Source organism: Orcinus orca, chromosome 18 (genome assembly GCF_937001465.1).
Source record: "Orcinus orca chromosome 18, mOrcOrc1.1, whole genome shotgun sequence".
Lineage (NCBI taxonomy): Eukaryota > Metazoa > Chordata > Mammalia > Artiodactyla > Delphinidae > Orcinus > Orcinus orca.
This window is the reverse complement of record NC_064576.1, coordinates 53,692,197-53,705,881: the sequence shown is the minus strand read 5'-3', so window position 1 is coordinate 53,705,881 and position 13,685 is coordinate 53,692,197. Positions and strand designations below refer to the sequence as shown.

General features: G+C 33.9%; 1 protein-coding gene across 13 annotated transcripts in view; it reads right to left on the bottom strand.

Annotated features, from left to right (window-relative positions):
* The window catches only part of NAA16 (N-alpha-acetyltransferase 16, NatA auxiliary subunit), an 82,638-nt gene that overhangs the window by 36,944 nt on the left and 32,009 nt on the right, over positions 1-13,685 (bottom strand). For 9 of the 13 annotated variants that reach the window (XR_004485690.2, XR_004485691.2, XM_033436709.2 and 6 more), the window contains 3 exons: positions 4,480-4,552; positions 1,948-2,117; positions 1,452-1,604 (listed from right to left, as the gene is read on the bottom strand). Coding sequence is in view for 10 of the 13 variants with exons in the window: in XM_033436709.2 (XP_033292600.1) it covers positions 1,452-1,604; positions 1,948-2,117; positions 4,480-4,552 (396 nt within the window). In the remaining 3 variants the exon portion in view is untranslated. Of the gene's footprint in view, positions 1-1,451; positions 1,605-1,947; positions 2,118-4,479; positions 4,553-13,685 lie in introns of those variants that run through there. The other 4 variants (XR_004485692.2, XM_033436713.2, XM_033436715.2 and 1 more) reach the window with 4 other exon arrangements.

Genomic DNA, 13,685 nt, shown 5'->3' with positions numbered 1-13,685 from the left:
TCGCACAGAAACGAAGACCCAACACAGCAAAAATAAAAATAAATAAAAAAGGCTGTGCTGAACTGTATGGAGGAGTTCAGGTTTTCTGAGCGTTAGCTGTCCTGGCCTCCTTGTATGGTGCAAAAAAAAAAAAAAAAAAAAAAGTTCAAGCTATTCTGTGGCTTCTAAATTATAAGGGGTTTCCCTTAACACCCAGACACAACTAGACTCTAGTTAACATTTAAACAAGGTGGTACATTGGTGCTGTATCAGTGATACATTAACATCACAGAGCACAGTGGTAACTTATTTTCATCCTCAACAACTTACTTACAAATACCAGCACTAAAGCCCTCTACTTTGTATGTAATGCACTAGGAGATATAAATTATTTATTTTGAAGTATCTTAATTAAAACTTGGAAATCAAACTTGAAACATGGTTTTCTCATAATGCCTCTATGTTACATTCAATGTGTAACTATTTCAGCGAATTCTTTGGCTTTCTTTATAAATTCTTCTTATATGAGTTGGAAATATCTTCTCCAATTCTATGGTTTGCCTTGTCATTTTGCTTATAATTATTTTTTGCTATACATTATCTTTAATTTTGATATAATCAACTGTATCAATTTTACTCTTGTACCTTTATGTGTTTGGTGTCTTAAGAAATGCTTCCTACCTTGAGCCCTGAAGATAAACTTCTATACTTTCTTCCAGAAGTGTGAAAGGTTTGCTTTTAGATCTTTAAGCCACCTGTAACTGATCTGTGTGCAGTGTAAGATAAGGATGTCATTTTATTTTTTTCAACACAAATAAATAATTATCCAAACAGTATCTTTTCATCTCTGATTTTTAAAGCACCTCTGATACATACCAAGTTTCCAAATATGTGTGAATAGTTTTCTATTATGTTCCATTAGCCTCCTTATATTTTTAACCATAAACGTGTACTGTTTTTACAATATAACAGAAAGTCTGTGTAGAAAAGGATATGAAAGGATGGTGAAAGATGAAACAAAGGAATAAATGTTTAGCCTAACAATTTGAAAGAACTTAAATTCTTAATGTCACAGAGACCAGTAGTCCTCAGAAGTTAGTTCTACAGAGAAAGAACTCTACGAGCTATTACGAAGTTAAGACACTGTAACTGAGAAATTAAACAGCAGTCACAAATTACTAGTGAAACAAAAGAACAATAAATCAAATCTTGCATATGAGCACTGAAGTATGGCATAATGCTTATTTCTGTATAAAGGTCTTTTGCTCCTGTTATCGCTTTTTAATCATCTCCCACCAGAAGCACACGCACATACATCAACCACAGTAAGAAACCATACTTAGGATGTGAGCTAAACAAGATTAAAAAATAATAATAACAAAAGTGAATTCTTAGGAACTTCAGCAGTAAACTTCACACATCACCACAGAACTTAATTTTACTAACTCAGACAATTACACGCTATTTCCTACCCTTGTGAACTTGGAGCACATTTCCTCTGCTTCTTTTATCATATTTGCTCGAAGCATATACTTTGCACATTTGGAGTTGATGAATCTATCGGCTGTGTCTAAAGACTGAGCTTCATCCATCCACTTGGCAGCTTCTCTGAGATTACCTATATGCTTTAAGAAATGAAAGTATTAAAGAAATCACTGTTTATGATTAAGAGAATATGGGTACAATATAATGGAAAAAGTTCTTAAAGACGAATTAGAAATCTGTTACATTTCTGTCAAGTTTATCTAGAAGTCTTTAGATACATTACAATTCATATTTACTAAGAGCTGAATGAAACTATTAATACTGACTATACAACTATATAACATAAAACTCCTTAGGATTATTAGAATATTAGGAATAGATTACCAGGGTGTCCTAAAAGTTATCTCTACACAGAAAGAACTCCAAGCGTTCTTAAAATGGCCAAATTCTTCAACTACTCAAAAAACATGACAAAGATTTTACCTTGTAAATTTTTGCTTTCATATAGAATAATTCTATTAGAGTTGGAGTACTAGCAATTGCAGCATTAATATAATCCAAAGCCAAAGAATACTGCCCAAGTTTATCGAAGTGCTGTGCCAGGAAATACTGAACCCAGAGTAGTGTCGTTGGGGGTTCTGTCTCCCCATTCTCTGCAATCAAACAAATATACATCATTACAGGGAATGAGGGAAAGTAGAGCAACTCACATACTTTCTTTCTCCCAATGCATACTGAAATTAACTATTACGATAAGCAGTACAAATCCAGCAAAAATGACCAAGTTCAACAGAAAGAGATATGACTTCATGTCGTAAAGTTCAAAAAGTAGCAGCCAAACAGAGAAACAAGATGCTGGTTTCATAGGCTTCTACCCATACCTCACTCCAAAGAAATAGTTTGGGGAAAAGAGGTAAATCAATCTAACTACGAATTCTCAGGCTGAGAGCATAAGGCAGCAGGTCCAGGAAAAGTCAAGGAAAATAGCTTGAAGAAAAGATGTCCCTAACTACCACTGCAAAATTTCCACAAAGGCAAGAATGGCCAGGGCTTACTTAGCATTGTAAGTAGGCCTCGACACTACATCAGGGAAACCCAAAATTGAAGGGTATTAGGAGGACACATTCCTGACAAGATGGTCACACAGAATCAGCGGAGCTCCATCTGGTTCCCCATTCTGTACACTCAAGCTACAGAAGAGTAGATAAAGAAATACCAAGCACTCAAAATGGATTTCAGAAGGGAAGACACACAGGTATAAAATGAGGTAGAAAGAGCAGAAAGGAGAATTTACTCATGCCACCTCAGAAAACACAGAAGGTCTCCTGGACTAGATGACCAAATGAAATGACAACAATGAAAACACACAGATTAGCATAAAATTAAAACACAAATAATAAACATAGGCAAAGAGCCAAGCATTTATCTTGCTCCTCTCATATAAACTATATTTCAGGGGAACCAAATATTTGATGGAGAAAAGTTCTTTACTTGGGATTGACAATATATACACTAATATGTATAAAATAGATAACTAATAAAAAAAACTTCTCTATAAGAATTCCAGCTAATAAATGCAGAAGGAATGATGATTAGAATGAAATAAGGGATGAAGGCAACGATTCTCAGTGGCTGCAAAAATCATTAGGCCAATGAAGAACTTTTAAATGGGCAGATTAGGCTGACAAACATCAAAATCCTGATCAATCTTAATATCACAAAAAGAGAGACAACCAGAATGTTTTCTGCCTTCAGATGTGATATGACAGGAAGTACAAAGTGTCACGTATGAAGTATTCATATGGAACCTGAATCTAATCGAGCCTGTAAATCTAGGGGAATTGCCTGGCGGTCCAGGGGTTAGGACTCCACGTTTCCACTGCAGGGGGCATGGGTTCAATCCCTGGTTGGGGAACTAAGATCTCACTTGCCACACGGCAAGGCCAAAAAAAAAAAAAGTAGGTAAATCTAACTCGAACTTTGTAAGAAATATGGATGACAGCAAAATGTATTAAATGATACCATGAGAAGACAATCAGCCAGATTCAAAACATGGCACGTTCCACACGACACGTGACCTTTTGACAAACAAAAAAAAAGGGAAAGGAGTGGACAGTACTGCTCAAGATCAAAAGAATAGCAGAGACATAACAATCAAATGTCAAGTGTGGACCTTAGTTGGATCCGTATTCAAATAAACCAGTTATACAATTTTTTAAATAATTGGGAAAATTTGCATGCGGACTGGGTGTTAGATACTGTGGTATGAGAGTTAATTTTGTGTAAGACAGCACTGTGGCTACATCTTGTGTTTAAGTGTTTTAAACAGTTAGAGATGCATACTAAGGTACTGACAGGGGAAACAGTATGTTTGCTTTAAAAATACTCCAGGAAAAAAAACTCGACAGAAGATACTTCAAATAATACTGGTGAAACACTGATAAAAGGAGGTAGGTGATGGGGACACGAGGGTTCATTATTTACTTCTGTGTCTGTTATTTTATTGTGAAATTTGTTTCAAACTAACAAGAACAAAAGGATGATAACAAATAAAAGATGCAAGAAGAAACCAAAGTTACCATTTGCATGACTGAAAGCATTCTAGAGTGTTTTCTAAATAAAGCTGCCTTGATTTACATATGCCCCTACAAACAGAAAAACAAAGAACCAAATTATACAGGATTTAAAGTAATATAAGAGTAGAAAGAACAAAGAAGTAGGAATTCCCAAAAAATACATTTCAACATAAACTAACTACTTGATCGTGGTCAAGCTGCTCAACCTCTCAATTCTGTTTATTCATATTAAAATGGAGTTAACTCCCCCCTGACAAGATTAGGACATTTTTAATTATTTAAGATTGCAAGTGTTCTTCTCATTTCATTCACTAATTCAAAAACTATTTAGGGAACAGCTATCATGTAGCACATACATAATAAACATAAGATAGTGTTAGTGACTAAAAATGGATTGAAATGAGTAATCAAATTTCAACTCAATCTAATTTAAACTTACCATAAGGGCTAAAAAAGTCACACGTTTTCAGAGAGGCTTCATAATTAGTAACAAGCTCCTGGATTATAGAAATCTGTTAAAGAAACATAGTTTTAAAATTTAAAAATATTTTATGAAAGTATTTTTATTTACTATGGATTAATTTAGATTTGGAAGCAATATACAGCTTACTTCAGTACAATAAATTAACTATAAATTGGGGTGTCTGCTTTTCCCTACTCCCTGTGTTGGGGGAAAATGAGAAAAACAGAAAACGTACTGCTCTCTTTATTAATAGTAAAACAGAATCTCATTAATTTCTCATCTCAATAAATATCAATAGTTTCAGGTTTTGATGGACAAATCATCACTAGTTACCACACACTCTTTTTCTTTTTGGCCAAAGAACACACCTGTATAATATATTATTATTAACAATTTATTTGCCTTTTGCTTCCCATTGTTACAGGGTGAAGTTGTAAGCCATTATATATTCAGATTTTCTAAAATGTCACTCATTACAAAAAAGTCAAGTGAAATCATTTAAATTATACAGTGAGTTGATGGAAGAAGTTAAGTAAACTAACTAGATGTTTAAACTACCTTTGTTTTTAGTGATCATTTTGATAGATTTTCATTCCAATGCTGCACTTAGGTAGGACTGAAATATTATACACTACACTGTAAACATGCTATGCCCTGAAAGTGCAAAAGAAAAGTGACATGAGTTAGAAGTGGCAGGGGAAAAAAGTAGCTTCTATGCATGGCTTGTTTTAAATGTCTGTTGATGTTACCTGTTCAAAATGAGTTAGAAAATATAACCACCTTACTTGTGAACTTCAGAAAAACAAAGGTCAAAAATGAAGAAAAACCATTAAAACTTATAATAGTATGTGACCAATACAGTATTATTTTAAAACCATCCCACTGACAGCAGTCAAAAAAACAAAAAAGATCAAATTAAAACACTTCTCAGGCTTACATGATCTCTTTCTGACAAGAATGTTGCATTGTAGGGCATAATTCTCTTAGATAAAAGGGCAATAAGGAATAGGTGGGACAGCACAAATTAAAAGTGGGGGAAAATATGTAAGTAACATATAAAAAACAGAACATGAAAAGAAGTTACACACATTATGACTTCACTAAAACATACATGTATAGAGACATACTCATTGGAAATATGACCAAATGGATTAGGGTAGTAGAATATGAGGACACTCTTTTAAAACACAATAATGCTGTATTATTTTAATAAGATTTTTAAAGCAAAGGACTGTTTAAAAAGAATGGTTATTAAAATGTGAATAGACCTATAACTAGTAAGGAGATTGAACCAGAAATCAAAAACCTACCAGAGAACAAACATATGGATACCAAGGGGGGAAGGGGAAGTGGGATGAATTGGGAAACTGGGATTGACATATATACACTGCTATGTATAAAACAGATTAACTAATGAGAACCTAATGTATAGCACAGGGAACTCTACTCAATGCTCTGGTGACCTAAATGGGAAGGAAATCCAAAAAAGAGGGGATAATGTATACATATAGCTGATTCACTTCACTGTACAGCAGAAACTAACACAACATTGTAAAGCAACTATACTCCAATAAAAATTAATTTAAAAAACAAACAAACAAAAAACCTACCAACAAAGAACAGCCCTAGACCCAATGGCTTCAAAGGTGAATTCTACCCAACATTTTAAAAACTAATACCAAACTCTGCCAAAAAACCAAACAGAAGGGAACACTTCCAAACTCATTCTGAGGCCAGCATTACTCTCATACCAAAGCCAGACAAAAGCCAGACAAAAGCACCACAAGAAAACTACTGACCAACACCCCTAATGAATATGGATGCAAAATCCTCAACAAAATACTAGCAAACATGCCTCAGCAGCATATTAAAAGGATTATACACCATGACCAAGAGGAATTTATTCCTGGAATGCAAGGATGGTTTAACATAAAAATTGATCAATATAACTTGCCACATCAACAAAATGAAGGGAAAATACCCACGTGATTATCTCAATTGCTGCAGAAAAAGTATGTGACAAAATTCACCACCCTTTCCTTATAAAAACATTCACCAAATGAAATGAATTCCTTCTATGAATAGAAGGAAACTATCTCAATATAATGAATGCCAAATATGAAAAACCCACAATGAACATCATACTTAATTAATGGTGAGAGACTGAAAACATTTCCACTATGATCAAGAACAAGGCAAGGATGCCTGCTTTCGTCACATCTATCATCACAGTACTGGAAGTTCTACTGCTGGAAGGCAAGAAAAAGAAATAAAAGGTATTCAAATAGTAAAGAAAGAAATAAAATTATCTCTGCAGATGATATGATCTTACTAGTAGAAAACCCTAATGATTTCACAGAAAAACCTGTTAGAATAAATGAACTCAGCAAAGCAGCAAGATACAAAAAGTCAATACACAGAAATCAGCTGCACTTTTACACACATGAACAATCTGAAAAGGAAATTACTAAAGCAATTTCATTCACAACAGCATCAAAAAGAATAAAATACTTAGAAATTAACTTAACCAAGGAAGTGAAAAACTTGTAAAATGAAAACTAAAACATTGCTGAAAAAAATTCAAGATGACACAAATAAATGGAAACACATCCCATATTCATGAATTGGAAAAATTAATATTATTAAAATATCAATACTACCCAAAGAGATCTATAAATTCAACATTATCTCCATCAAAATCCAAATGCCTTTTTTTTTTTTGCAGAAAAAGAAAAGCCCACCCTAAAATTAACATGGAATCTCAAAGAACCCCAAAGAGCCAAAACAATCTTAAAAAAGAACAAAACCAAGAGGACTCACTGCTGACTTCAAAACTTACTACAAAGTTACTGTAATCAAAACAGTGTGGTACTGGCTTAAAGACAGATGTAGAGACTAATGGAATAGAACAGAGAGTCCAGAAATAAACCCTCGCATATATGGTCAAATGATTTTTGACAAGGGTGTCAAGACCAATCACTGGAGAAACAGAAGTCTTTTCAACAAATGGTATTGTTGCATATCCACATGCAAAAGAATGCAGGTGAACCCTTACCTAATACCATGTACAAAAATTAACTCAAAATGAATCAAGGACCTAAATGTAAGACCTAAAACAATAAAACTCTTAAAAGAAAACACAGGACAAAAACTTCACAATATTAGATTTGGCAATGATTTCTTGGATATGACACCAAAGGCACAGGTAACAAAAGAAAAAACTGACAAATTGGACTTCATGAAAATTTAAAAATTTGTACACCAAGATGCCATCCATAAAGAGGCAACCCACGGAATAGGAGAAAATATTTGCAAATCATGTATCTGATAAGAGGTTAATACCCAAAATATATGGAGAACTAAAATTCAACAACAAAAATCCAATTCAAAAATGTCTGATAAAATACTTGAATAAATATTTCTCCAAAGATATACAAATAGCCAGTAAGCACATGAAAAGATGTGCAACATCACTAGTCATTAAGGAAATGCAAATCAAAACTACAATGAGATGCCACCTCACACCCAGGGGGATGGCTACCTTAAAACAAAACAAAACAGAAAACAACTGTAGACAAGGATGTGAAAAAAATTGCAACCCTTGTGCACTGCTGGTGGAAAATGGTACAGCTGCTGTGGAAAACAATACAGTTCCTCAAAAAGTTAAAAATACAACTACCAAATGATCCAGCAATTCCATTTCTGGCTATATATCCAAAAGAACTGAAAGCAGATCTCTAAGAAATACTTGTACGTCCATGTTCATATCATTGTTCATAATAGTCAAAACGTGGAAGCAACCCAAGTGTCCATGGACGGAAGAATGGATGAGCAAATGTGGTATAGACATACAATGGGATATTATTAAGCTTTGAAACGTAAATTCTGAAATGTGCTACAACATGGACGTTACGCTAAGGGAAATAACCTAGTCACAGAAAGACAATTACTGTATGATTCCACTTATATCAGCCTACTTAGAGTTGTCAAAATCATAAAGACATAAAGTATAATGGTTGTTGCCGGGGGCTAGAGGGAGGGAAAAACAGAAAGTTATTGTTTAAAGGGTACAGAATTTCAGTTATACAAGATGAAAAGAGTTATGGGGACGGATGGTGGTGATGGGTGCACAAAAATGTGAATGTAGTTAATACCACTAAACCGTACACTTAAAAATGGTCAACATGGTAAACCTTATGTTAAGTGTATTTTGCTGCAATAAAACAACAACAAAAAGGTGGTTCTAAAAGTGCAATCCTCACCATCAATATCAAAATGTCAGCATTAGCATCATTAGTAGTTTGTTAGAGATGCAAATTTTTGACCAAACTCCAAATTTATAGAATCGGAAACTCTGAGTCTAGCAATGCTTTTAGCAAGCCGCCAGATAATTCTGACATACCCTAGAGTTTGAGAACTGATTTTTAAAAGTGCTGCAATAAGACTATTACTACAAAGCAAAATAAAAACCAATAGGCATTTTTAGGGACTTGCCTGGTGGTGCAGTGGCTAAGAATCCGCCTCCCAATGCAGGGGACACAGGTTCGATCCCTGGTCCAGGAAGATACCACATGCTGTGGAGCAACTACTGAGCCTGCGCTCTAGAGCCCACGAGCCACAACTACTGAGCCTGCGTGCCACAACTACTGAAGCCCACACGCCTAGACCCCGTGCTCCGCAACAAGAGAAGCCACCGCAATGAGAAGCCCACGCACCGCAACGAAGAGTAGCCCCCACTCGCCGCAACTAGAGAACGCCTGTGTGCAGCAACGAAGACTCAACACAACCAAAAATAAATAAATAAATAAATATTTATTTATTTTAAAAAAAGTAATAGGCATTTTTAACCCACCAGGATCAATCTCACTGAGAGTATGTGTAACTTAAAAAACGTTCAGTACTCAATTTATGGAAGGATATAGTTTTCCATGAACTTCCACTGCCATCTACTGGCAGTTACTAAACCCACAGCTAGAGCTTTAAATAAGGGTGTACCTTTCCATCTCCAGGGTGAAATAAATTTTTAGTATCAGTTTTAATCATTTTAAAAAGTACAACAAAATATATACTGAAGTTACACATAATTCTTCATAAAGGAGTATAAAATACTACTGAATAAAATAGAATCTCCAGCTTCAGAACTTCAAAACAAGATTTAATTGGGGAAATAAATCAAGGTAATGGAAAGTTCACATGAAATGTCCTAAATAAAAAAACTGCAGAGAACACTGTCCTTCCTGGTTTATTAGGCATATTTATTGAATCTTAAAAATGTATATTATAGTCATTCACTCAGTAATTAAGTGAACAATTCAATTTTCCAAACTTGTCTATGAAAGTTAGTCTAAGGAGTTTTACTAAGGTATAAAGGACCCATTTTACTTCAAGTTTACTTACCATTTATATTTCAATAATACTGTATAACTGTATATTCAATTATATAATTGTATACTGTATAACTATATTCAATTATACAATATAACTGTATATTCAACTCCTTTCTTGCAAAACAACATGTAATGGCTATTCTTGTTGAAAATAGCTATCTGCTGCTGCCAATTAAAATCAAGAAAGCCAATCCACTTGTTAGGTATCTAAGATCACAATAAAACTTGAAGCCTCAAAATAGCTTAAATTATACAGTCAAAATTTTTTATGAACTGAAAAAATTTCCAAGTTCAACCACCTTCTCCTGATTTAAATATTTTCTTCTAACAGTTATAATTTGACCAGGATTGAAAAAGCTTTGTTTCTGCTAATAAAATCTAACCTGGGCAAATGTTGTGACTATTGTAGATAATTTCCTAAATTACTGCCCTTATCCAGCTTTTCTTATGTATGAGTTAAAAGAATTCTTTACTACCCTTAAAGACAAAGTCCTACAAACCACATCTGATACACAATTTTTCACAATATAAATACAGATCCCATTTAAAATGTTACTGTAACATGAAAGGCACTGAAACTGTCTTTTCAGATTTTTTTTTAAACCCAAATTAGAAAACTAAGCACAATAGTTTATCAACAAGGACCAAAATTGTTGGATTAATTTCTAATAAATGTACAATTAACAGTGACAAAGGAGCTAGCTAGAGATAAGTTGTCCAAGAACTATGACACTAAAATGAAACTAGGTAACTTCTTGCAGAGATGAGGTGTGATGGGTGGGGATGGTGAGAGAACGACCAGTTCTTGAAAACCCTCTCTGAACCAAGCACTTTACAAACTTTATCATTTAATTAAAGAACACAGCAACTCCTTAAGTATTATCTTCCCCAACTTTATGATCCAGAAACAGATTCAGGTAGTTGCTCAAGCAAATGTGTGATGGAGTCAGGATTCCAAACCAGGCCTGATTCCAAAGCAATGCTCCTTTCCCTATACCAGTATTTCCCAAAGAGTGGTGTCCACGCTGGAACAAGAGATGATTACAGCTAATTCACCAACTGAAACTTTTTAAGTTAGATTTTAATTTTATGTGTTTTATAAAAATGATACTAGCACAAATCTGTGGTTTTTACGAAAAACAAAAAAGTAATCAAAGTTACTGAAAAATATTTTTTAAATAACACTATAGGTGTTATGTAGATTTGGCAAAAATTGTGAAGGGGATTAATAAATGTCAGCAGACATTATAGTATACTGTGATACCTTCCTAGGTATTGGAATACCTAGGAAAAGTATTGGGTTGGCCAAAAAGTTTGTTCGGGTTTTTCTGTAAGATGTTATGGAAAAAACCAAAAGAACTTTCTGGCCAAGCCAATACTTGCTTTTATTTTCTTCTCCCAAAATGTAACTGTTTTTAAACAAACAAAAAATGAATTAATGATCATTACAATTACCATTAACTGTTGATCAGCATGTCTGAAAAATACTAACTCTGATACTGTTACCACTGCAAATAATGCGTTCTGGAATTTTTAAAGATAGAACTGTTATTGACTCATTTTTTTCCTTTTCGTGAGAAATCCAGGATTCTCACAAAGAAACATTCTTAATGTAGTCCTTCTATTATTTAGAGCATCTAAGAAAAAAATTCCTTATATTGCCCTGAAATACAAATCAAACTCTTGCTTTCCTTGCCAATTATTCCCCTGTATCACCTTCTGAAACACCTAGTTTTCCAAAAGTATATATGAAAAGAAGCATTTTTAGAATCATTTTGCTTGACTAGTAACTGTGAAGCCGTTTTTACAATGATAACAGAATTCTAACATTTTTATAAAGCTGGTTTAGCTTCATTTTTTTCCTAACTTACCTTCACAATTACAGTTAGGTAGTAAACAGATACAAAACTCAAATTTTATACCTGCCTGAGTTAATTAAAAATAAAGAAAGAAGCAAAGATACCTTACAGACAATATATTCCAGGATCAAAATCTAGTTTATCCACCACCTCCACCAACAAATTATAGTTGTTTCCCACTAACAACAGCCAAACAATTTAGTACTTCCCGTAGAAATATTCCAATGAAGTTCATGATGATTCTCTTTCTTCACTGAACAGACCAAGTTTTTTGTAACTCTTTGGGTCTACAGTCACCAGTTTCTAAAGGGCACACAAACCTCTACATGTTCTTTAACTGAATGAGGATCTTGGAATATTTTCATAGTATGGGCAGATTTAACACAAAAAAAATGTCCTCTGGGAAACAGCCTACCTCCCCTTCCTGGGTATGGACAGCCATACACTTTTTGTTGAGACATCCATCTATGCTTCATCCAGTCAGTCTCGTCAAGTACTCAATTTCCATGTTCTTACTCATATTCACTGCACCTGTGCACTGATGTCCAGCCTCAATGGAATCAAATGCACCGTAACAACCCAGCAAACCTTGATGATTCACTGCCTTCACTCAACAGTCTGACATAGTGAATAGCTACAGAACAAAACTGCAAAGTACTTTCCATTATACGTGAAAATGGAAGCCCAGAATTAATTTCCACCTCTTATTTAGGGTCATTCTGGTTTCCTTTAAAACACTAAAACAATTTTTTCAATGTATATACTGTAGCCTTGACAGTTGAACTAAAATTAAATAAAAACTGATTTTACTCAGTATCTTTCTGTGCAAATAGAGATCTTTATCCTTAGAAAAAACATTTTTCTCATCGATTAAAACTGCAAAGTAAAAAACAAAAATACAGAACACTAAGCACATATTAGGGGAAAAAATGGAAAAAGATGAGCAAATTAAACCTAAAACCAGCATAAGTAAGGGTATAATAAAGATTAGATTTGGGAACCAATAAAATAGAAAAGGGGGGTGGGGAAATCAACAAATCCAAAACTTGGTCTTCGGAAAAGATTGACAAAAGCGCCAAACCTTTAGCTAGACTGACCAAGAAAAAAAGAAGACTCAAGTTATTAAAATTAAAAATTAAAGAAGAGACATTACTTACTACTGACTGGAAATAAAATGATTATAAAGGAATATGATGAACATATATGCCAATACTGGATAACTTAAATGGACAAATTTCTAGAAACACAAATTTCAGAAACCAAATAAGAAGAAACAGAAGATATAAATAAACCAATAACAAGTAAAGAGTTTCAACAGGTAATCAAAAACCACCCACAAAGAAAAGTCCAGGCCCACATAGTTTCACTGGTAAATCCTACCAAATATTTAATACCAATACCAATCTTCACAAACTTTTCAAAAAAAAAAAAAACAAAACAGGGGAGAGCACTTCCCAACTCATTATAAGGCCATTATTACCCTGATATCAAAACCAGACAAAGACATCACAAGAAAACTACAGTCCAGTATCTGTTAGAAATATAGATGCAAAAATCCTTAATAAAATACCAGCAAATTGAACCTAGCAACATATATAAAGAATTATACAGCACAACCAAGTGGGTTTTATCCCACTAATGCAAGGTTGTTTAACATCTGAAAATCAATTAATGTAATATACAGTATCAACAGAATAAAAACAATAAACACATGATCATCTCAATAGACAAAGAAAAACCATTTGACTCAATCCAACACCCTTTCACAATAAAAATGCTCAACAAACTAGGAGTAGGAGGGAACTTCCTCAACATTATAAAGGGCATATACAAAAAAATCCATAGTTAACACAATATTTAATGGAGAAAGACTAGATGCTTTCCCACTGAGATCAAGAACAAAACAAAAATGTCAATGCTCATCATTTCTATTCAA